This window comes from Xenopus laevis, chromosome 2S, assembly GCF_017654675.1.
Source record: "Xenopus laevis strain J_2021 chromosome 2S, Xenopus_laevis_v10.1, whole genome shotgun sequence".
Taxonomy (NCBI): Eukaryota; Metazoa; Chordata; class Amphibia; order Anura; family Pipidae; genus Xenopus; species Xenopus laevis.
The window spans coordinates 145594063-145619789 of NC_054374.1; the positions used below are offsets into that span (position 1 = coordinate 145594063).

The following is a 25727-nucleotide window of genomic DNA, read 5'->3' on the forward strand; positions in this document are numbered from 1 at the left end:
CCAAAAAAAAATTAAAGAAAGAACACAAAATAAAAATACAAGATGGAGATTAAAAGACGTTGCTTGATATACAGTATCTGACTAATGGATGACATAGAAAATATACCTGGCTTAACTCATGGAGGTTACATAGTAAGAAGGAAATGCTTTATAGACCTTTCTGAATTCCAGAAAATGAATTTTATATCCACTGGATTTAAGGGCAGAATATATGAATTCTGAAAAAGACTAAACCAAATGAAAAAAAGGTTTTCTCATCTTTGTTTCTCTAGGGCTAAATAAAACTATGAATATGAGATACAAGCCCTATGTTACAGTCTTCGTTACAGGATATGTGGATATAAAAGCAGCAAAAAGCCAAATATTAATTTTTATATCAGTGAGGGTAGGGACACAAAATTAAGTCACTACACTGTTTATGGTGGGTATACATGATACTTTTAATAAAGAGAAATTTCTCCTGCAATAGTCAAAAGTGATTAAATGAGGTGCATCATTTATTATAAACAATCATTTTGAGTCCCAAACCCAGAAAAAATAAAGCCAGGCTTAAAAGATTGATTGCCCCAGTGAAAAAAGAGAACCAAGATCTCCAAGCAATAGATAGCAGCTACTTATCTCCTTGCATGGCTTAAACCAAAGAAAGATTGATACAATTTCCACCATAAAGCACAACCAAACACCTGCATGGAGACCAGTTTATATATGGCTGCGATTGAGACATAAAAGTGTCACTCAGATAGTTACAACTTTTGTTTGTTTCATATAGTAAACTGGATCAAAAACTGTAAGGCGGGGAGCACCTTTCACGTGGATGAGAAATATGGTGTGTAAGGTCAAGGGTTAGGAAAAGAATGACTTATTGCGCCTGCATAATCTTTGACGCTGACTTACCAGTGAGAACTAAATTAATAAATAAAACATTACTTTTATTAAATATATTAAAACTAATTATGTCCCACAAAAACAGGGGTCTGGATTCTCCATGTGCCTCAGTACAGTACCAGATTATGGGTGTACCGAAAGCCTCTTAAATCACAAATGAGGCAAAAAGGAAAAGAAATATACTAATGGCTGAAGAAATATCACTATCAAGGCCAATGGTGTTTTCCTCCAAACCCTCCCATTACAACATACCACCCCACCACCCAAATTTCATTCATGGACAGAGATATTGTAGGTGCCCCCAATTTTTAGCGAGAGTTCTGATGCCCTGCCTGATCAAGCTAAAATCAAGCATTTTACTCACTTACCTGCGAGCTTTATCAAGGGCCTGTTATATATAGTAAGTGGTTATCTCCTGGCTTTTTCTCATTGGCCTCCATCTGCTGACGAGGGTGAATATCTGCTGGGGAGTCTGGGCTCTAATATGTGATAATGACTTAGTTATTGATTAGTAGTGAAGGGATTACATTTTGGATAGGGACTTAGGTTACAAGCATCTACCTGAGGTTTCCAGTATAAGGATTCTAAAGGTCAGCAACAGTGATGAAGAAGTCATTTTATTTGACCTACTTTCCATTACTATATAACACCAGTGCCAGCATACTTCTATCATATGTATATGTACCCTTTGTACAGTATTTCCTTTCCCCCTTCATCTAAAATAAGCAATGTCACAGTTTTATAAATGATGACTAATGTGTTTATAATACCGAGCTCAAAATACAAATCAAAACTATTAATTAGTTGGCTATCTACTGGGTGGCAATGGGTTACCCTGATCCTTCAAGGGTCATTTATTAAAGACTGATCTCTAAAAAAAACCTCTGATATTGTTGTTTTATTTTTACTATAAAATCCGAATTTTTAGTGAAAAAAAACCCTCACATTTTTGGAGATTTATTATACCCAGAGAAAGGAAAAAAAAAGAACTGCCAAGGTTATATATAAGTCCATGGAAGAGGTCCCAATCCACAGGGGCATATTTATATTAAGGTACCAGATGGCCCTCGGGTGCCTATAAATGTATGTTTTAAATTTAAAAAAAAAATCTTTCCATAGGAAATCCGGTAAACTTGGGGGAGAGGGGCAGGGGGTGGGCTGGTTGGCGGAAGTGATGTCACGCTTGCACGCCTTTTTCGACATCACTTCTGGCAAGTCCCTGTGTGTGAGGTCACTCTCATGACACGCTGACATCACGCACACTCCGTAGGGGGCGTGTTTATGTACAGTGCCTAGGGCAGCATCGGATCTAAATACAGCCCTGCCTATCCTATTTGGAAGTTTCTGCACTGGAGCTAGCCCCAAAAATCCGAATACTTTGGGCTTTTTGGGCAAAAATCCGAAAAATATCACTTTTCATGAAAAAGACAGAAAAAATCAAGAGATTCGGGAAAAAAGTCAGAAAAAAACGTACGATTCGGATTTTTGCTCGATTGTATCGAGTTTCCTCCCAATCCGATTAAATCATGCAATTTTAATAATAAATAAGGTCAAATCAGGGATTCTAGTTTGGTCAGACTTTTTTATTTTAGAAAAACAGATAAATATGGATTTTGATAAAAAAAACCTTTCATCTTAATAGCTGATACTGGCTTGTCATAAAATGTATCACACAAGTAGGGATGTAGCGAACGTCGGAAAAAATGTTCGCGAACATATTCGCGAACTTGCGTCAAAAATGCGAACGGTTCGCGAATAGGGATGGGCGAATTTGACCCGTTTCGCTTCGCCAAAAATTCGCCGCCGGCGAAATGTCGCAGACGCCCATTAAAGTCTATGAGCGCCAAAAAAATTTTGTCGCACGGCGAAACTGTTTTGACGCGCGTCTTTTTTTTGACGCACGCCGCCATACAAGTCTATGGGCGTCATTTTTCCGGCGAAACTAGGCGAAAAAATTCGCCCATCCCTGTTCGCGAACGTCGCAAACCCCATAGACTTCAATGGGAAGGCGAATTTTAAAAGCTAGAAAAGACATTTCTGGCCAGAAAAATGATTTTAAAGTTGTTTAAAGGGTGCAACGACCTGGACAGTGGCATGCCAGAGGGGGATCAAGGGCAAAAATGTATCTGAAAAATACATTGTTGACACAGCGCTGCGTTTTGTGCTGTAAAGGGCAGAAATCACACTACGTCACTCAGGTGGTGTTTCTGGAGACGGTATTATTATTGATATTTAGACAGAATGTGAACAAGCTCACACAGCTAGGTGGCAGTTGTTTGAAGAACACACTGGGCAAACAATGTCTGCAAGGTCAACGTATACACTACAGCAGTGGATACGGAATATATTATTGCTGCTTGGAAAACGTCACTCAGGTGGTGTTTCTGGAGACGGTATTATTATTGATATTTAGACAGAATGTGAAAAAGCTCACACAGCTAGGCGGCAGTTGTTTGAAGAACACACTGGGCAAACAATGTCTGCAAGGTCAACGTATACACTACAGCAGTGGATACGGAATATATTATTGCTGCTTGGAAAACGTCACTCAGGTGGTGTTTCTGGAGACGGTATTATTATTGATATTTAGACAGAATGTGAACAAGCTCACACAGCTAGGTGGCAGTTGTTTGAAGAACACACTGGGCAAACAATGCCTGCAAGTGCACTACTATTGGTGCACTACTATGAAGAACAGCAAACAGCACTGGACACGTTAAAGAACAGTAAGATAAGTAAAATAAAAAAATATATATATGTATATTAAAAAAAAAAATTACTCTGGTTGGTGCTGAACTACTAGGAGCAGCACACCAGTCCCACTCCCCAACACAGCTAGACTAATAGCACTGGGCTCTTATAGTAGCAAAGTAAAAAAACAAAAAATAAAATAAAAGCAGTCCTTACAAGGACTATTGGGTTACAGGCAGCAGTCAGCAGATGAGATCAGAAGCAGTGACCACAGCAGCTACATACAGAGCACTGCAGTAGTAGGTAGATTACTAGCCAGCAAAGCTACCTAACCTAAAATGTCCCTCAAATCCCTGCAGAGTTCTGTCCCTACAATACAGAGCAGTATCAAGTAGATTACTAGCCAGCAAAGTTACTATCAACTGTCCCTCAAATCACTCAACAGCTCTCTCCCTACACTAGCTCTTCCAAGCACACACAGGCAGAATGAAAAAACGCTGCAGGGCTTCAGTTTATATATGGAAGGGGAGTGGTCCAGGGGGTGTGGGGGTGGTCCAGGAGGGAGAGCTTCCTGATTGGCTGCCATGTATCTGCTGGTCTGGGGTGAGAGGTCAAAAATAAGCGCCAGCTAAGACGAACCCAAATTGGCGAACGTCGCGCGACGTTCGCGAACATTCGGCGGACGCGAATAGTCGATGTTCGCGCGAATTAGTTCGCGGGCGAACAGTCCGCGACATCCCTACACACAAGTCTTAAGCCTGAGTGCATGAGAGGCATCAGCTTCTGATCCTTGTGCTTGCGGTTCCTTTTAATCCTGCTCCTGACCCCTGTGTGACTTCTTGGTTCTGACCCTGGCTTGTTCCTGACATTAAGTTTGCCTCGCTATTCTGCTCCTCAAGGGAAAGAGTCAGGTTTAGGAACTTCAAGTAACAATTACTTACAAAAGCAGAACTATCAGTGAAAAATGATCAACATGCAATAGGTAACATACAGGGGGTTATTTATCACGATATTTTCTGAAAAAAACTCAGACCAAATCCGCACAGTTTTTTTTCGCTTTATTTATTAATACACTTTCCTGAAAATTTTGGTTGCAGGAAAAAATGCAAAATAATCGTGAAAAATAAAAATTTTACATATTTTTCGGAATTTCCACCTGAAAAATATGAATTTTTGCTCGAAGACTTTGGATTATTGCACGAAATCCAGCGCCGATCTCCCATTGACTTATATGCAACCTTGGCAGGTCCGATTTTCGGATTTGGACTTTTTCCATCCTCTGGGTATAAATTCTGAAAAATTCAGGATTTTTTTCCCACAAAAAATTCAGATTTTATACTAAAAAACATGAATCTTTCGGGTTTTTGGCATTTTGAGTTTAGTAAATAACTGCCTTAATGTACATTCATATTTTGAGGATATGAAGATACAAATTATGGAAAGATCTTTTATCCAGAAAATGCCAGGTCCTGAGAATTCTGGTTAACTGGTCCAATACCTGTAGGTCTGCCATGAAAAGGAGAGTTTGCCTTTCTTTTTCCAATTTCTTTCGCTTTCTGTTTCCTTATTTCACAGGTTGGTGGCAGCAGCACATTGATAGGCTTTTTGTTATTCTCTGTGCTTGCTGTAAAACTGTTATTAAAAGAAAGCAGTATATATGCATGCTGATAAAAGCTGAAATTCCAAAATGCAATATTTAAAATAAAAAATACTATTGCAGACAGTTGTCAGATGGCATTGTATAGAGTAGTTCTATTTCTTATTTCAGCTTTGCGGCCACAAATTAATGTTATATATATGTTATCTATAGATCTATCTATATACAGTTATGGGATAGGTTATCCAGAAAGCTCCGAATTACGGAAAGACTGTCTCCCATAGACTCCATTTTATCCAAAAAATCAAAATTTTAAAAAATGATTTCCTTTTTCTCTGTAATAATAAAGCAGCACCTTGTACTTGATCCAAACTAAGATATAAGTAATCCTTACTGGAAGCAAAACCAGCCTATTGGGTTTATTTAATGTTTACATGATTTTCTAGTAGACTTAAGGTATGAAATTTTCAGAAAGATCCATTATCAGAAAACCCCAGCCCCCGAGCACTCTGGATAACAAGTCCCATACCTGTATGTGTGTGTGTATATATATATATATATATATATATATATATATATATATATATATATATATATATATATATATATATATATATATATATATATATATATATATATATATATATATATATATATATATATATAATTTGGCTTAAACCTATATGCTTCTACTTTGATGTCTGATAAATATAAATGTATTTGTCTATATGTATTTTGTGGTCACACCCTCATTGCACCCCCGCCTAATGATTTTAAAAACTAGTGGTGAGCACAACTTTCCCTTGTTTGTTATAGTTCTACAAGAGCAGTGACCAGCTCCATGTTGTAGCTCCCACCCCCTCCAACTATAGTCAGGTGATCCCACTGGTGTCTAATAAAAGGGCAGCCAAGTTTGGGAGTTTTACTTTGAAAGCAGCTAGTAAGTTGCAGGTAAAACGTATTCGTCCCTTTTATAAAATGTATAATGAAACCATAGAATTCTTAATGAATCAAATGAAAATTGAGCATAGGACTGGCCAGATATGGGATGACTTTGACGTAGTTGGCCAGCTTAAATATATTGCAATATATGGACAAACAATCCCTGTTTTGTTTAAAGGGTAAGGCATTTTTCAGTAGCAGTATGCACAAAATGTCTCTGTCTTAAATATATTGATAATGGGTTGAGTGCAGAGGAATTTTGTATTTGTCTATATATATATATATATATATATATATATATATATATATATATATATATATATATATATATAAAATTTGGCTTAAACCTATATGCTTCTACTTTGATGTCTGATAAATATAAATGTAAATGTGCCCATTCAAAATCGAAATTGTTTAAATTGTCTAAAGTGTTTCAGTGTTTTTGCAGAGTCACTGATAGTTAGAAAATTGACTTTGTCGGTGCAGTGATGCCACTTTATACAAATCCTCCTTTATTGCTTTATTGCAAACAAATTAAAAAACTATCTGTCATGATACAGACCTGTAATAGTTAATAAAACAGGCCAAGGTATCATGAGAAATATTTCTGCCAACATCTAAATCAGACACATAACAGGCCTCTTTTCACTATGGTCAGAGGGGTCAGAGCTGTAATGCCCTCCTCCATGCCCTGGCTGATAAGAGCCATTCCATGGGGAGGGGGAAGCCCAAGGAGTGAGAACCTAAAGTTCCCAGCAAGACCCTCAAAGGTGAAATAAAGGTTACATATAAGGTATGCTCGAATATATTTATCCTTACAGAACCCATACCTGTTGTACCAACAGTATAACAACTTGATGATGGGTTCAAGGCTATTTCATCTTTCCAACGAGTCCAAACATGAGTAGGTTTGGTACTCTGTATATTAGATGTGAATATCTGGGCAGGGGCAGGTCACACAGTATTGATGTTTAGTATCTATGGAATCCCTGAGAGAATTAATAACCAATGAATATAAAATCATCTCTCTCCTATGTTCCAATGGAGAGTTATGGTCATTATATTCTTGGTCCAGTTCCTACTCACAGGAGGTCATAAAAACTCAATCAGTGTCCTGCTAGGCCACGCCCCCTTACATTCCTGAGAGAGGGGGGAGTGTGCAGTTACCTGATGCCCTGAAATCACTAATAAATAGTCAGCTGTTCTGACTAAACTTTGGATTTACTTTGGAGGACCAATTGCGATTGGAAGTTATTCCATTTGTTTCCCCTTGCCTCCAGGACCAGGAATTCTATATCTTTGGAGTTAAGTATAGGTTTTCCATGTTTTCCCTTTTATTTTACAACTGTTTGTAATTGTATTATTGAATGTATGTCTCTTTTGTAACATCTTTTTGTATTTTGCACTGTTATACCTTTTATAATATTAAAGAGAATTTAATAAGATTGTCTTTGGTGCTCTAAACGAACCTAGCCTGAAAGAGTTGAGCCTTAACCCTCTGCATACTGAAGTACTTGTTGAATCAGTAGGTGTATTGTGAATTATTACCTGTTAGAGAGAACAGGGGAATAGTCACATTAGGTTTCTATCGCCTGTGAATGATAGATGGTGGCAGCGAATGAGTTTTGTGGGTGTTGGTTGGTGTTTGGGGTGCTTTAGTGTTAGTCTAACCTGTGTGCAAGGTGGGGGAGAGACTGAGTGAGTGACCCCTGATAGCCATACCTAAAGTCACGTGCGGTTGGAAGTACCGTGTTCGTGACACTATCCTATGAATAAAGGATATATATATTACTGCTGTAAGGACAGTTCATTACCCTCATACTTGTAAATTTGCCAGGCATAGAGTAACGGTGAATTTCCGAATTTCGACGCCCACAAAATAATTCATGAAACTGCAGTGAAAATTTGCTGGTGAAACATTTGGACGCCCATGGACATGCATTTGGACATAATAGTTGCATGTATAAAAATTGTCGCTTACATCAAAATTGTTGCGCGTCGAAATAATTTTGACACCCATTGATTTCAATGCGCTTTGCAAATTTTTCGGGACAGATTCGCCCATCACTAGTCTTTAGCCATTGTCCAACTATGAAAGAACTGACTAGGGATGAGCAAAATGTTCTCTTGCTACTGATTCCCTGCGAGTGGCAAAAAGTTTCATGAATCGACAAAATTCTAAGCATCTTTCCAATAAATATTTATTATAAATTGTCAGTGCTTTTTAAGTTGTTTGTAAAAACAATTGCTATAGAAAGCAGCATTTGCTTAACTCCTGGTTGTTATTTCTTAAACAAAAAAGATGTATTTCCCCTGCAAAGTCAGGTCTGTTAATCAGCTGCCTTGTCTTACATTGTATCAACAGTGAGCCATCAAGGCAGAGAATAGAAAGGGACAGACACTGCTTTCAATAGCAATACATATGCACATAACTTAAAAACCATAGAGCATTTGTAATGAATGTATATTGTAAAGTTTTGGCCACTTGCAACTCTGTGAAGGACAACCAGCAATTATAAAACAGTTGGGTGCAAACGAAAAGTGCTTTTCCAGATGCAAAATTTGCAAAATGTACAGTACCTTTGGAGGTAACAATGTTCTATGTAATATAAATAATTGTTCAGCGGCTAAACTTGAGTTTATCATTTTGTGCACAACTTGATTTAAAGGACATGTAAACCCCCCCACAAAAAATGAATCAGTGAACAGCCTCTTTAAAATCTTTAGATAACTGCCACTCTGGTTGTTAAAAAGCTAACAGTAAGGCTGCAGCATCCCCTTAATCACTTAGAATTCCTTCTACTACTCTAACCCTCTCTGCCACCTCCCTCGGGAAATTGCTTTGGCTGTTGACTTATGAGCATGCTCAGTTCTTCTCAGCTAACATCACTAAACACACCCTCCAGTCTAACAGCCAATGAAGAGATTGCATTGCTGGTCCCATAGAAACTGTAGCTCTCTGATCCAGTTTTTTTCTCAGCTCAGCTTAACCATTACAGTCAACCCCAGCAGAACTTTGTATCAAAGTATATTGTGCCTGTGTAACCTGCATTCTGCATTACATGAACTTTACAGCCTACATGTTAAATGTTACTGATGATGTGTCAGAGGGAAAATGGCGGCGGGGTTAAAGCTGCTATTTGTTTCAGGAAAATGTGATGGCGCCAGTAAATGGAGGGGGTATATGTAGTACAAATGATGTGGCTTGGGTGGGGAAGATGTGCCCAACTTATATATATGGTAGGAAAATGTAGACTTTACATATCCTTTAAACCTGTGTTTGGCTGTGTAATCTACCTTTAGCCTGAGCTGATATTACAAATTGTGACATCTATCTTTGCTACAGACCAAAACCAATATTATGACTGATTATGAATTTAGTGCGAGAGGTGAAAGCTGATAACACACAAGTGTGGGGCAGTTATCTACGGTAGATTGATTAAAAGCATGTACAGAGCACAATCTAGACAGACTAGAACTCTACATGGGCTGGTCTTGCTGCCAGATTACTTGCATGAGCCAGTGATCTTCTGCCATATGCTTCTTACATAGAGGCTCTGGTAGTGCAACCTTGCCTGTGGTGCTACTACTGAAGATAGAAACAAAAGAAAAGGGGAAGGCAGGGAAGGATTGAGTAGAGGAGAGAACGCCTATTGATAATACTTAGAGGTCCGTATCAAGGTCTAGGGAGTTGTGGTTAATTTATTAGGATTTAACCCAGGGACACTAGATTTTAGGGATACAGCAAATCCGAATTTACTGAATATCAGCACATTTTTCAGTGTTCAACCAGTTCAACCAATTCTAGCCATTGGATTTCTGGAGTTCTGAAAAGCTGAAAGTGACAATTTTTGGTTCACAATTGATGCAGTTACTAGATCATGCATATTTATGTTGGGGCAGCATTTAGTTTGATACATTAAGAAATGTGGGGCCAGCTGGTTGGTTAAAAAATCCATCCAGGGATTTATAGTGTGAGGAGCGCTCCCCATTCATATGAAATTGCCAGTGGCTTGTCTTCCATGCAAAATCTGCCCAATAAATTAGAGCTGGCAATCTTGTGCTCTTGCCCTTAAAGGGCATGTAAAGGCAAAAAAATAAAATCTAATTTTTACTTTCTTTAATGAAAAAGAAACCTATCTCCAATATACTTTAATTAAAAAAATCTGTACCGTTTTTATAAGAAACCTGACAGTATGCAGTGAAATTCTCCCTTCATTTACTGCTGTGGATAGGAATTGTCAGATGATCCCTAACTGCTGAGCAGGGAAATAATCATACTTATGAACAGCAGGGGGAGCCCCCGCCTTACTTCTCAGCCATGCAGAACTCAAGCAGCTTTGTTTATGATGATCCCTAAGCAGCCCAGACCACACTGAGCATGTGCACAGTCTTAGTCTTGCAAAGATGTTTAACAAAGTTACAAGATAGTGACCCCCTGTAGCCAACTTTGAAAGCATAAATTATTTGTTTGATTAGGCTTGTGGTGCAGTAAGTTCATGTTTATATTTAGTTTACAAAATACAGCATTTCTAGCCTTATTCTATTTTAGACTTTACATGCCCTTTAAGGATTATTTACCTTATTTCTGTAGAAATCAACAGTTGTGATAAGCATAAGGCAGACTACACTGATTGACCAAGGCAGTGTCAAGGCTGGTGGTCCTACTAAATTACCGAAAGTAGACCAACCATACCCACTCACCCAGAAGATTCCTTTTAAAAAAACACTCTGCCAGTCCTAGATGGATTTATAAAGGCCGCAACATTATAAACCTATTAAGCTATAACACAATAACTTGCAATTCATATAACCAACACTACTGGAATTCTTGAAAGGTGAAAGCAGTGAAAGATGTATTCTACAAATATTAAATCACACAACAAAAGTGTGCAGTCCACTCAGTGCCGCTGGGCTTGGTTGGGCAAGTGAAGGCAAGGCAAGCCTCACTCCAAAGCTCCTTATCTCACGGGACCAATACCCAAGAAGGTTAAAAATGAACTCCATCAATCAGGAGAACACCAGTCCCTTCCAACACTAGCAAGCATCCCCCCTGCAGGCCACTGCTGTGACAAGTATGGCTGTACCCTAAAACTCTTCCCAATAACAAACTGACCCCTTGGTAAGGAAAAGAGGGAGGGAGGGTTGGATGCTGCTCCCAAGAAGCTCAACAAAAAGTGGACCAACTTCCGGATGACCCTTGTTTATAACCCCTCAGCTTAGATACAATGTCTTATGCCTAACCTAATCCTCACATTACTGCTTTCCTAGCCTGGTCAATGCTACCCTTCCTTTAAATTATTTATCTGTGTAGCTCCAATTTCAGCAGAATTCACTGCTCATAGGAACGAATCATTTATCAGCCCTGAAGAATATGGATTTAATATGTGTTTGTTTTTTAAGGGAGACCTATAAAAACATGTAACATGATAGAAGCTTCTTTACATTCAATAGATAATCATCTAGTGTGAGAATTTTAGTGGGCTGAGCAGATGAACAGAAGACACATGCATGTGCATCAGGGCAGCAATGATTTGGATGCATCACTATATTACCTACTTTGAATGTTTCTCTAATTAAGGAGTTCAACGTATATTTAGTGTGCTTGGTTTAAGTTACGCCATACCAGTAAACTCTTGCTCTGCCTATAGATTAGGCACACAGAGCTCCATCAATAGCAGTGTTCAAAGTGCAATGTTGGATGCAAGTCAACATGTTTTTTAAGCACAATGCTGCATTTCCACATTTCCATTCTTGTGTGTAATTGTAGGCGCACATGGATTTTTTATGTCTGAATTGCCAAAACCATGGAAATGTACTTGTGTGTTTGCTGAACTGGACCCCATTGAGCTTAAGATTTTTAGCAGGTGCATTTTATCAACTCCAGTGCTTGCCAATGACACCTGTGTGTGATTCTTTAGGCGCATGTCTGCTGCACCTATTGGCTCATCCTGCAGTTGGAACCATGGAGTAGCAACACTTGATGAACACAGAACAGAGAACCCCCATATACAAAGGGTTGACAGGTCTCCTATTAAAGGATCCTCTTGAATAAAGTGGGCCTCTGTCTCTGGAGTGTAGGGTAAAATTTTTAACTGAGTTTAGTTTAAAAATCTTGATGTTGATAGACTATAGCTTTCAGCACGTCTCAACTCTTGATTACATTATTGCTATTCATCAATATTTGGGCAAAGCTATTTTTGTCCATATTAAGTAGAAATTTGAAAGAGAGATATTATTGGTCCCAAATAAATAATAATGATAATGATGATGCAGTCCCTCTAGGGCACACAGCCCAAAGTCTTAGAAAGAACACAATGTCCACACAATTTTTTTCTCATTGCTATGAAAATAGTTCGAATGCAAGCACAAGTGTGTAGCCTTAAGATGACCAATCACTTGACACAATGAATAAACCCTTAATCCTTAAATCGTGTGGCTAACTTTTGTGCCAGCACCTAAGTTAAAAGAGGTTCTAATAAGTTGTTTTTCTATATGTTTTTCTATAAGCAATACTTGAACTTTCTTTCGTTAACTGAAATCTCAGATAACCATCGCCTCTCATGATTCTGTAATGTCTTTAAATTGAGGTCTAAGTGAGGGTGCTGGGTCCTAACACCAATATGTCTGCAACTGTTAGATTTGAAAGATGCTTAATGTCAGGCCCACATTCTTCAACACCACATACACCTCTTAATTTGTTCTCTTGAACATCAACTTCATGTGCCTCCCAGAATCAACAGCTTTCCATTACACTTACTCATAGTACTATCTCCCTCCATTAATTGTTGCCACCTGAAGTTGCATAAAAGTCCATTCCTCTCTTACTAAGTTAAGAATTGCTCTGAATATCTTCAAAACCAAACCCAATTTCTACCACAAACTTATTGTCCCTCCCAGGGTAGGGACATTTCTACTTTTTCTGCTGGACATAGGGAACCAAATTTGTTAGCTGCGTCGTTTTATACAAACGTGGTGATACAGTAAATGACACAAAGCGAATTTTCTCACATGGCAGAAAAATTTGATGCCACACATTGTCCTCAAAGGAGAACTAAAACCAAGGCTGCTCCTGCCATAAGGTAAGGTGAGAACCTTGCATCAGGTGGCAGTGAAAGGCGAGTTACCAGGAGAAGGAAAAAGCCACCACTGGTAACTTTAAAAGAGAGCTAAACCCCCCAATGAGAAAAGCCCCATCCACTACCCCCTATAGTCCCCCCTGCCTGCTTCCTACCCGCATAGTGCATTAGTATAAAAAGTGCCCCAAATGTCAATCTCACTTCAAGCGCAGAGCTCCAGGGTTCCATCTTCGACTTTCTTTGGAAAGGGACCGCTGACACTGAGCTATTTGGCGCATTCGCAGTTGGAGCCAGTCTGGTATTAACGCCAACTGCACATGAGCTGTAAATTGCCGAAGGGAAGGAAGAGGATTCAAAGAAAGAGGAAGATGGTGCCATGGAGCTCCGCTGCACCACTCTGCATTAAAAGAGTGGGATTGACATTTGGGACACTTTTTGCACTAATGTGCTATACGGGGAGCAAGCAGGGAGGGGGACTATGGGGAGGAGTTAGTGGATAGGGCTTTTCTCATTGGGGGTTTAGGGGCAAATTCACTAAGAATCGTAGTTGCGCCAGGCGCAAATTCGCCGCACTTCGCCACACTTCGCCAGGCGTAGTTTCGCCAGCGCTCCGCAAATTCACTAAAATCCAAAGTTGCGCACAGGGGTAGCGTAAGTTTGCGAAGTTGCGCTAGCGTTAATTCGGCAAGCGAAGCGAAGTTTCGCTAGCGATGGTTAATTTGCATACGGCGCCAAATTCAAATTTCAATGGAGGAATAGGTATCAGCACTACAAATGCCTAGAAAACCTTCAAAACATCAAATAAAAATTTTATTTTGCCCTACACATGTGCCCACTGTATAGGTAAGTTGCCATGAGTCAGGAAATGTAGGGGGGAAGGAGGGGAGCCCCAAAAAAAATTCGATCTTTTTCAGCCTATCACCCATAATATAGAAAACACGCCAGCGTTTTTTGGGACTTAGAAAAAATTTGAACTTTTTTTGAAGCAATCCCTATCTACTCTATTGCGCTTCGCCTGGTCTGAGGTGGCTAAGGAAGTCTAGCGTAAAAGGTGGCGTTCAGAACAATGCGCGCGTTAGTGAATTTGCGTAGTTTCGTTCGTTGCGCAAATTCGCCAGTCGTAAGGGTGCGAAGTTACACTAGCGAAATTACGCCAGCGTCTGTTAGTGAATTTGCGAAGTAACGAAAATGCCCGACGCTAGCGAATTGACGGTAGCATTCGGCGCTTCGGCGCTTAGTGAATTTGCCCCTTAGTGTTAAAGGATAAGTAAACCTTTAAAATAAGTAGATGTAAAATTGATAAGGGTGCTATTTTATGAAACTTTTGCGATGTTCATTGATTATTTAATTATTTTTTTATTATTCCAAGATATTAAGGGATACATGTACTGTTATTACGAATGAATTTTGTTACAACATCACCACCTGCTGGTCAGTTTCTGACCATTCTGACCACCAGTTAGTCAAGGAAGTTGTCAGCAGGGATGCACCGAATCCACTATTTTGGATTCAGCCGAACCCCCAAATCCTTCACGAAGGATTCGGCCGAATACCGAACTGAATCCTAATTTGCATATGCAAATTAGGGATGGGAAGGGGAAAACATTTTTAACTTGTTTTGTGACAAAAAGTCACACGATTTCCCTCTCCGCCCCTAATTTGCATATGCATTCACACAAAGACAAATTTGTTAGCACAAAGGCATAACTTTTCGCATTCAGAATATTTTTTACGTTACCGGCTTTTATTACATCCCCCATTTGTGTCTAACACCTTGGTAAAAAAAAACGAATTCCAACATCACTTTCTTCATCTCCCTCTGTGACTGTCTATATAAATGCCGACTGGATCCTACTTTATTACTGCTGTCGTTGTTTTCACTGACTATCAAAAGGCATTCATTGTTCACCTGCCCTCCTAATATTAAAGTGCATCAAAATAAAAATATACAGCACATGGCAAGGCTTGCCGTTTCCACTATTCATACAGTTCATTATGCATTCTTACGACACTGGGAAAAATAATTGCTACATATGCCAGCAGCAGATGTATCATTTCTGTTTACCAAAATCGACAACTGTTTTTTTTGTCCTCCGTCGTGTAAGAATCAATAGATTTTCACTCGGTGACCAAAAGATAACTCAGCTCTGGCTATAATTTATAGGACAAGCTCTGTTCTAAAGCCAGATCTGCCTCAGTAGTTGTGAGATGAGCCAACTGGGCATGCTCAGCAATGTGAGAAGGCTGCACAGGGGTTTCTGTATCAGAGTAGCTCCTGAGGTGCCCAAAGAAGCATAACTCTAATTTCTGGAAAGCTATTTCTTCTACTGTGCTACGTCCCATTAAGGTCATTCAGAAGACAATGATTATTTTGCTGCACCTGATTATTTTCCTGCAAGTAAAAGGTAAGTCGTCTGCTGTGTCATTCTTTTCCCTGAATGAAAGGAGCAATATCCACAGTCGTATGCATTCACAGTAGGACGTGTCATGTTCTTGCTATAATATGAGCAAAATTATGTTTGTACAGTATGTTCCCTGGCAAATGACATAGACTCTACTGCAATGGCAATCTTTATTAATTGTAGGAATATTCTCATAAACCCATAGCCTTCTTTCCGATATAGCAGCAACTAACATGAAAATGCGATCTGTCTTATTATTATTATGTAAGTGGTTAAAACAAAGTTTCATGGTGCATAGATACATAAATGTCTGAGATGCTGGGAGAGTTCTAAAATCGATATATACCAATGAACTTCTCTGCCTGATACCGAGCAGCATTAAAATGCATAAATACCGCACTATTTATTTGATCAGCTAATACATATATGATCTTAAATCTAATCTTAAATATTATCTATGGTACTTTTTTCTTATTTTAGTTTGTCTTTAGAAACATATTTCAATTCCTTTTTATTGTATCAGGTGTGCAGTTCATATTCAGTGCACTTGATGAATATTCTGGCAGTCTTTGATTGGATGTTTAAATGTATGATTTTGATTAAAGGTGAATTTGAAAAAGGCCTTGTGTTAGTGTGGGTTCCAGGTAACAGCATCCCTTGTGTAGCTTGTGTCGTGAGAATGGAAACACACCAGTCTATAGTGTTGTACAAGCAGCTTTAAAGTCTGGCAGTACTTTGTCTTCTTCCAGTATTCATTCACTTTACATTATTTCAAATACTAATTTAGCCCTTTAGTGACATGTAGATCTCCAGAGAATTGTGAGCAGATTTCTGAACGACTTAGACTGTAAAACAAATGGTTTACAATGTTGCTATGCATTTATATTTATCTTATATTTAATGTTTACTGATTGAATAAATTTCAGGAATGAAGTTATGGTGTTAGAATCTGAATTTCATTTACATTTTAATCTATGCTCATTGAATGCATTTGTGAATAAATTTATGGAACTTTGGGGAATAGCTGCTATTGTCTGTACAGGAATAGAATGGTTATTTTCCGTTACTGTATGCTACAGGTGATACAGTAGCTTAAAAAAACAACTGGAACTTTTCCCTTGATTTATATATTTCACTAAGCTCAGTCTGCCCTTCAGGATCTTAACTCCAGAACTTGGAAATTAGAAGTGGTTTTTTTTTGTTTGTTTTTAGGTAAAGCAAAATGATGGCTATTTTTGCAACTTTACATATTGCCTTTATCATCAGTATTTATCAGGTAATATGTTATGCAATGTGACTTTCAGTATAGGGCTACTGGGTAACGTTCTCCACCCTGGAGGTGCCGTTCATTCTCCTTTTATCACTGTAAAAAGAACAGAATGACACCTTGTGTGACATATACCTTAAAATGCATAAATACTTCTTTGGAGGATTGCTATAAATTATGACCCTAAGACCCAGTAGATGTTTTGGTAGAAAATAAGTGTATGCTGTGAACTGTTAACATCTAGATAAAAAATGTACAGTAGATCTTAAAAAAGATAAATGCTTAGAAATAGATAAGATTAGATAACATCCATCGGTGGCCCCAGTGCAATCAGATAAGTGAATTAATCTGTTAAATAAACCATTTACCGAAAAGGAACTTTTCTCTCCGGCATAATCCTGTCATATTGGCAGTTGTGATTTAGAGAGTGTTCATTGATGCCAAATCCTCTATGCGATCTGTGCTCAACGTGAACCTTTTATATTCTGAAGATTTCAAAGCTGTACAATCTCTATCTTTGATTCTAATTGTCTAGGAGGGAAATTGCCTACTCTGGAGGATTTATCTAACAATAAAGCCGCCTAATCTATCAGCAAACAATTCAGTAACAGAGTCAGGCGAGGGATATAACAGTAACTCATTACGGTATTGACTACGTTGACGGTAATTGCACTAAATATGCAAGTAGGCTGTGGATGGGAGCAGCGTCATAGACCATAAGGCTCATTAGTAGATGTGAATGATAGTGCTTCAGTGCCTTAAATTTGTTTGGATGAGGTTGGGCAATCGGACCTTATTACTAACAGTCTATTAATAGAAAGGGAGAATTGGGAAACTGTACCCTTAGGCGTGCCATTTCAGTGTAATATATGGGTAACTTCAAAGACATAAAAGCAATATAGTCTTTACAAAGTTGTATAATTCAAAAGTGTTTTACCTATCAAGCCCTTGCTAATGCTTTCTCCAACATAAATATTGTGTTCATTAATGTACCTACATTAATGAATACACCTACAGAACAATAAGGTGTCTCTCAAAGAAGAAGATAGTTCACGTTTAAAAGTCCTTTGTTTAAATCTCTGCTAGAATTCAAGCTGTTAAATAAGTATTTCAGTAACAGTCTTACTGAAAACATAAAGATTTTAATAGACCCATATCCCTCTTATATTCCTCTGTTTTGCAATGATTTTTCCACTCCATTTTGTTTAATGGGAAATTTTAAACAGTTTAGAATTTTTTAAAGAAGCAGAAAACGGGTAAGCCTTTATTCTTCATCCTCATGATGTTTGGCAAGTTCAGTAACAAAGTACCTAATATTCTTTACCGAACGTTGTTCTGCATCATTACTTTTCCTTTTCTCGAGTCTCACTGTAATTTGGCAGACATGAAATAAACACATATGTTGACGAAGCAAGACAAATGCTTTTTATAAAGATATGGTAACTGATAACCGGAAACCCATTATGTAGAAATCTCTGAGATATGGGAATATATTTTTCCATACAGTTCTATTTTTTTTTTTACCGATTTCCTTTTAATCTGAAATAACAAAACAGTAGCTTGGACTTGTTGGTAACTTCACAAGCAGAAATCCTTTTTGGTGGCAATTTAGTAGCCTTAATAATGGTCTTCCAAATTATTGGATAAGGAAAGACCCCTGTTCTGGAAAGCCCCAGGTATTAAGCATTCCATACTTGTATGTCTGCCATGTTTCCTGGGCAACAATTAAGACTGGTTTGGAGTCTCAAAAGTAACGCTCCTCAGTTGTTATTAATATGATTCGATAATGGCAAACATCCTCTAACCTGTCCTATGTGAAAATGTAAGTGGTTACACTTCATTTCCTGATGTACATAACAAAACATTGCAAAATATACTCAGAAAAAAATGAAAAAAATATATATATTCCAAAAGAAACAATATATATGTTTTCTTGTAGAACAGCGCCTAAAGCAAATGGAGAGCGCAAAAGAACAGGGGCATAATATGGCGTAGTATTTTCAATTTGTTAGAACACCCTGTGATGAAAAAAATAAAATAAAAAATAAAAAATGAAAATCAGAAAGGGTTTTAAAGGTGTAGGTTTCCCTTTAAAGTGGTCTTCCTTTCCCAAAGTGTGTACAAGCAAAAATTGGTGTTTTCTGAGTCCTTCACCAAGTTTTAGTAAAAAAAATTTCCGGGACATTTTTTTACGCAGTTGAGAGACTGAAAGAGAACGGCAGGAGGGAGATACTCTAAAGGGTTAACTATTTCTTTACTATTGTATATGGTTCAAAATATACTCAGTTGACCATGAACAGGACAGCATTTTAAAATGTTTTTCTGTTTGATCCTGTAAGTCACTTAAAATGCATTAAGTGTTAATAGAATTTAGTCATTTCTAATTCATTTTAATGGCTCGGAAAATAAAAAACCACGGCTGGACTATATTTTTAAAGATAATCTAAGTGCACGATGTAAAAGATCCTATTCAGAACAGATGTCTCATATTATTTTACCTCCTAGCTCATCAGACTCAATGGAAAAAAAATATTCGCTGTGCCTGAATGCATATCAGCATAGCCAGACATACGGTATATAGCACCACTGTGGGGTTTCCAGACAAGCACATTAATGGCTGATATAATCCTTGTACTAGTGAGCAAACAAAACAGGTAACACAAGCATCCAACATCTATGGAATTCCTTCTGTATTTGATTAGGAAACTTGCATGGCTTGAAAACCTTATGCAACAGGATATTTTACTTTCCATAAATGTTTGTCCATCAAAGGAGCACCGCATACCCTCATCTTATTTGGATCCGTGCACAGATTATGTTAGAACAAGGCAGAAAGAGACCTTTTCACCCAGCCAAAACCAGAAATATTCTTATAATAATAAAGAAATAATTTTTTTACAAGAGGGATGTCAAATTTACAACCCTGTAGCCATTGTTAAGCTCCCTTAAAGTGTACCTAGGAGATGTAATTCTGCAGCTGAAGGAAGGTAGAAGTTTGACATCCCTCAGGTTAATACTTGAGGACTGGAATTCCAGAAAACATTATTCATTTTCCCAAGTTTGGGATCTGTCGTGAAATACTGATGCAACTGTATTTCTGTTGAAGTAAATTAGAAATAATAAAAAGACCGTTCCAAGGAAACGATAATATTAACAGCCTCTTCATATTTCCAAAGATGGTCATAAAACTCTGAAATCAGCACCAACACGATGAACAACCGAAATAATTCAAAGATAGGCTTAAAGGGGTGCTTCACCTTTAAGTTAAATTTTAGTATGTTATAGAATAGCCAATTATAAGCAACTTTTCAAATGGTCTTCATTATTTCTTTTTCATGGATTTTTTTAATTATTTGCCTTCTTCTTCTGACCCTTTCCAGTTTTCAATTGGGGGTAATGCTCTGTAAAGCTACACAATTATTGTTTTTGCTACTTTTATTACACTTCGTTCTATTTTTGCCCTCTCCTATTTATATTTCAGCCTCTAATTCAAATCAACGCATATGGTAATTTGGACCCTATTATCCAGATGGCTGAAACTGCAAACTGGAGAGCTGCTAAATAAAAAGCTAAATAACTCAAAGACCATAAATAGTAAAAACTGAAAATCAATTGCAAATTGTCTCTCCCTACATCATACTAAAAGTTAACTCAAACCTTAACAAGCCCTTTAAAAAAAAAAAACTCATCCCTTTTCTAAAATACAAGCCTGTCAACAAATCACAAGTACATTTTTAAACAAATGTACTAATTGGAAATATTAAGCCATTGTCAAATAATTCAGCATAGTGATCTATTTTTCTCAAGCCTTTTATCCAAAAAGCTTCATTACAGCAAAGTTATTAGCCAAAGAGTGTTATTTCAATAAGCACTTAGATCCCATACCTGTACTATTATTTTATGAGTATCAAAAGTGAAACATAATTAGAATGCATACAGTTTTATATTAAAAGCACACACTATATTAAACCTGAACACTCAATAAATAAACCACAGGCAACATGTAGAATGCAGAACTTGCCCTGCATCTGATAGCACTGCAGTTTGCACTGGATGTTTCAGGTAAGGCAGGGTGCCAAGCCCAATTTGCATAGAGTAAAAGAGTTCTATAGTGATGGGCGAATCTGACCTGTTTTGTTTCACCAAAAATTTGTGAAACAGAAAAAATTTGCCGAAATGCTTTGACATCTATGGACAACATCATTTTTAAAGCATAACCATTTTTTTCACCCATTAGAGTCTATGGGCATCATTTTTGCTGCGAAACTTGGCGAAAATGTTTGCTCATCACTATAAAGCTCTACATTCTTAGGGGGTGACAGATGGGACTGTTGCCCCAGGCGCTGTGCTTGAAATAGGGCAGTGCCACTCACTTGTGCTGGTTATTGCAATAACATTGGTAATGCCTAGCTTTAAAGGAGAATTCAACCCCCACTATTAATAACCCCTACCCCGCAGCGGAGCTCACGGGCGTCACATTCCGGCACTTTGGTATTCTTCCGGTCTTCTTCCTTCCCTTCAGCAATTTCCGTCACTTTTGGTGCATGCACAGTTGTCACAAACCAGAAGACGGAAGTGCAGAAGATGACGCCCTTGAGCTCCCCTGTGCTTACTCTGCAACGAGAGGTATTTAAAGGACTAGAGGAATTTACAGGTGTTATCACCTGTGTGGGGGGAGCAGGGAGGGGGGCTATGTAGGGTAGGGGTAGGGGTTTTTAATAGTGGGGGAGTGAAAATGAAAATTTAATATAAGCTTTATCATACTGAACTAAGAAACTTTTTAAATACAATCAATTAAATATTCTGCATCGTTTCTGAAATAATCAAGTTTATCTTCGCTATCCCTCTCACAGCATCTGTTTCTCTTCATTCTGTCTTCATGCAGGAGTTAGGTGTCAGATCTTCATTGACAGTTAGATCCAATATATCTCATAGGGGGGCTTTCTTTCCTATCAGATGAATTGGAGCTCATTCAAATAACTGATTCCAATTAGTGATGTAGCGAACGGCGGAAAAAATGTTCGCAAACATATTTGCGAACTTGCCTCAAAAAATGCGAACGGTTCGCGAACGTCGCGAACCCCATAGACTTCAATGGGAAGGCGAATTTTAAAAGCTAGAAAAGACATTTCTGGCCAGAAAAATGATTTTAAAGTTGTTTAAAGGGTGCAACGACCTGGACAGTGGCATGCTAGAGGGGGATCAAGGGCAAAAATGTATCTGAAAAATACATTGTTGACACAGCGCTGCGTTTTGTGCTGTAAAGGGCAGAAATCACACTACGTCACTCAGGTGATGTTTCTGGACACGGAATGTGAAAAAGCTCACACAGCTAGGTGGCACTTGGTTAAAGACTGGGCAAACAATGCCTGCAAGGGCAACGTATACAGTAGTGGATACGGAATATATTATTGCTGCTGTAAAAACATCACTCAGGTGATGTTTACGGACACGGAATTATTATTGTTATTTAGACAGAATGTGAAAAAGCTCACACAGCTAGGTGGCACTTGCATACCTCCCAACTGTCCCTCTTTTGACCACTCAACCCCCTGTCCCTCTTTTGTACTGGAAAGTCCCTCTTTTCTCTGCACTGAACAGCCAGAAAAAAAAACAGTTTCTAACTTAATTAGCTTTTGGCAGAGAGCTCAGAACAGCTAACAGGTGCAAATAAGATACTTTGTAACAATTTTTCTGGTTGGTGCTGGTAGTGGTGAACTACTAGGCGTAGCAGCACACCAGTCCCACTCCCCAACACAGCTAGACTAATAGCACTGGGCTCTTACAGTAAGTAAAAAAAACAAAAAAGAAAATAAAAGCAGTCCTTACAAGGACTATTGGGTTATTACAGCAGTCAGCAGATGAGATCAGAAGCAGTGCCCACAGCAGCTACATACAGAGCACTGCAGTAGAAGGTAGATTACTAGTCAGCAAAGCTAACTAACCTAAACTCACTGTCCCTCAAATCCCTGCAGAGTTCTGTCCCTACAATACAGAGCAGTATCAAGTAGATTACTAGCCAGCAAAGTTACTATCAACTGTCCCTCAAATCACTAAACAGCTCTCTCCCTACACTAGCTCTTCCAAGCACACACAGGCAGAATGAAAAAACGCTGCAGGGCTTCAGTTTATATATGGAAGGGGAGTGGTCCAGGGGGTGTGGGGGTGGTCCAGGAGGGAGAGCTTCCTGATTGGCTGCCATGTATCTGCTGGTCTGGGGTGAGAAGTCAAAAATAAGCGCCAGCTAAGGCGACCCCAAATTGGCGAACGTCGCGCGACGTTCGCAAACATTTGGCGGACGCGAACAGCCGATGTTCGCGGGCGAACAGTCCGCGACATCCCTAATTCCAATACAAAAAAAATCTAACAAAATAACTGCCTTTTGCACAGATCCTTCATGTAGAGAGACATGATATCTGGTGGGTTTAGTGAGCTCTAATACATCTTCTAGGTAAAAGGAGACCTAGAGTTAGGGACCCCGCATAGAGTTGTCCCCAGAGTTGTCCTGGTCAGATCAAGCTCTGAGAGTGCTAGGCTGTTGCGATTTGGGCGTTTGGTCGTTTTTTTAAAAAGGTGAGAAAAAGTCAAATTTTAGTAAATAACTCCCTAGATTTAATCTGCCTATTGTTTCATTAGCAACCACCCTCTGATACTTTCTATGTACAAACAGCATTGAAAAAGCAAACATTTATGCTGTGTAAAAATCTGTCTAAAAATCCGAGTGGATGATATTTACTGCACTGGCACCGCTGCCTCACTGGCATACTATTTAAAGATGCGTTTAATGAGTTATATATTTTGAACTGACTTATATAAATGTTAATATCCATTTATAGATTTTGAATGTTGCTACTAGATAAAGCAGCAGAAAAAGATCTACTAAAATATACTAAAATTCTTTACAAATTACATGAATGGTGGAGCACTGAAGCCAACACCTTTACTAATTTTCTTCTTCAGACAAACATTTTAAATCTAAAACCACTGTGAGCATTGAATTGAATTGAATTGAAAAATAAATACAGAAGAATGGGAATAACTTCAGGTAAGAAAAACTCTACATAGAAAAATGCAAAAGCAGACACTATTAAAGTGATACTGACACTAAAAAATGAATTTTAGCATATGAATGTACATTAAATGTTACCTATAGGTCATGTTGATCATTTTTTGCTGAGAGGTTTGTTTTTGTATATAATTGTTAGTTGAAGTTCCTAAGCCTGACTCTCTGACACTCTGACTTTGCCAACCTGACTGTCCCATCTCAGCCTGTTAGTTACAGTTTCTAATGCTAACGGACTCCTGCTGCACAAATATGGCAGCCCCCTCATACAGGAACATGGGGGATCAGACAGGTAATGTAAAAGCATCATGCAAATACTTTATGGCAAAGTTAGAAGTAGCTTGCAAAGCCAATATTATAATAGATGTAAAAAAAAGTTTAATTTCAGGTGTCAGTATCTCTTTAAGCCATATCACTGAAATCAAATGTGAATGAGTATATGGCATGAAAATGTAGACCTAACAAATCTATCTGGATATGTTTGCATACATTATAAGGCTTTAGGGATTATTTACAGTTCCAGACATATTGTCCTTTTCCCTACAATCAGTGGCGTAACTACCGGGGGAGCAGGGGGTGCAATTGGGCCAGGGCCCGCACCCCTGCAGGGCTCCCCGGCAGTCACGTGCCCACTGCAGTGGCTGCAGCGCCGCACGGAAGAGGGTGGGGGCAGGGCCCGGCTGCAAAGCCCACACCAGGGCCCACCCCCACCTAGTTCCGTCTCTGCCTACAATGAGTTGTACCTACAACCACTTTCATGAAGGGTGCTTGTGTCCAAATATGCTCTTTCCAACTTCTGTATAGTTGTTTTTGTAAGGAGTCAAAATGTGAATTGTTAAATAGTTAATATGGGGTGCTTCGCCAATGAGGCGAGTTAATGTATAATTAGTTTGGACTCTAGGTGGCAGTGCTTCATACGTTAAACGGTGAAGTATAAAGTTGTTGGTAATGAAAAGTGAATAAAGAAAACAGGAAAAGGAAATATGGTGGCCATTCTGGTAGTGAGAGAGGAAAGGACAGCAGTCTATGTTAGGGAAAGGTGAGGTGACAGGTAAATGCCGCCATTTGCCTGTCATGAAAAGGTCACGGCAATAAACTAGAACTGTTTATGAGAAAGTCTTCCATACCTCATGTCATAAGGTTACATACATAGTCCTTCATGCCTTTCATTCCACTGCTGCACCTACTGATGCAGATTTCTCAGGGAACTCTGAAGCTACCACATGGTCCAGAGGTGGAAGCAGCTCTAGTGTTCCTTCAACATCCTGTGTCAATCGCCAGAGTGCAGTTATATCCACAATTACGGTATATCCAGTGCTGTTGCACCAAGCAAATTGCCCTGTTGTGCCCATAATGTTGCTAGAGTTCTGAAAAAAAAATATTGAATTACTGGGGGAATAAAACATGCTTTAATTTGCACTTTGCATAGTGTGTAAGGGTAAGTGAACTCGCCCTATTGTCTTTCAGGGGAACACTGAATCAGACATGAATCATACATTTAGGGGCAGATTTATCAAGGGTCGAAGTGAATTTGAGGGAATTTTCGAAGTAAAAAAATTCGAAATTTTAAATAATTTTTTGGATACTTCGACCATCGAATAGGATACTGCGACTTCAAATTTACTTTGCATTCGATTCGAAGTAAAATAGTTTGAATATTCGATAATCGAAGTACTGTCTTTTTAAAAAAAACGTAAGTAAGCCTGAATAAGGGAGCACCACCCCTAAATCAAAGAGAAACAGACAAATGGTGTGCAGGGTTATATGGATAAATAGTAGCACAAAAGAGAAAAAGATTAAC

At 38.5% G+C, this 25727-nt stretch overlaps 1 protein-coding gene across 1 annotated transcript in view; it reads left to right on the forward strand.

Annotated features, from left to right (window-relative positions):
- Nucleotides 1-15419: 15419 nt before the first annotated feature.
- The window catches only part of rxfp2.S (relaxin family peptide receptor 2 S homeolog), a 144638-nt gene continuing 134330 nt past the window's right edge, over nucleotides 15420-25727 (forward strand). The window contains exon 1 of the mRNA XM_041584757.1: nucleotides 15420-15599. Within this exon, the coding sequence (XP_041440691.1) occupies nucleotides 15557-15599 (43 nt within the window). The 5' untranslated portion in view covers nucleotides 15420-15556. The remainder of the gene's footprint in view (nucleotides 15600-25727) is intronic.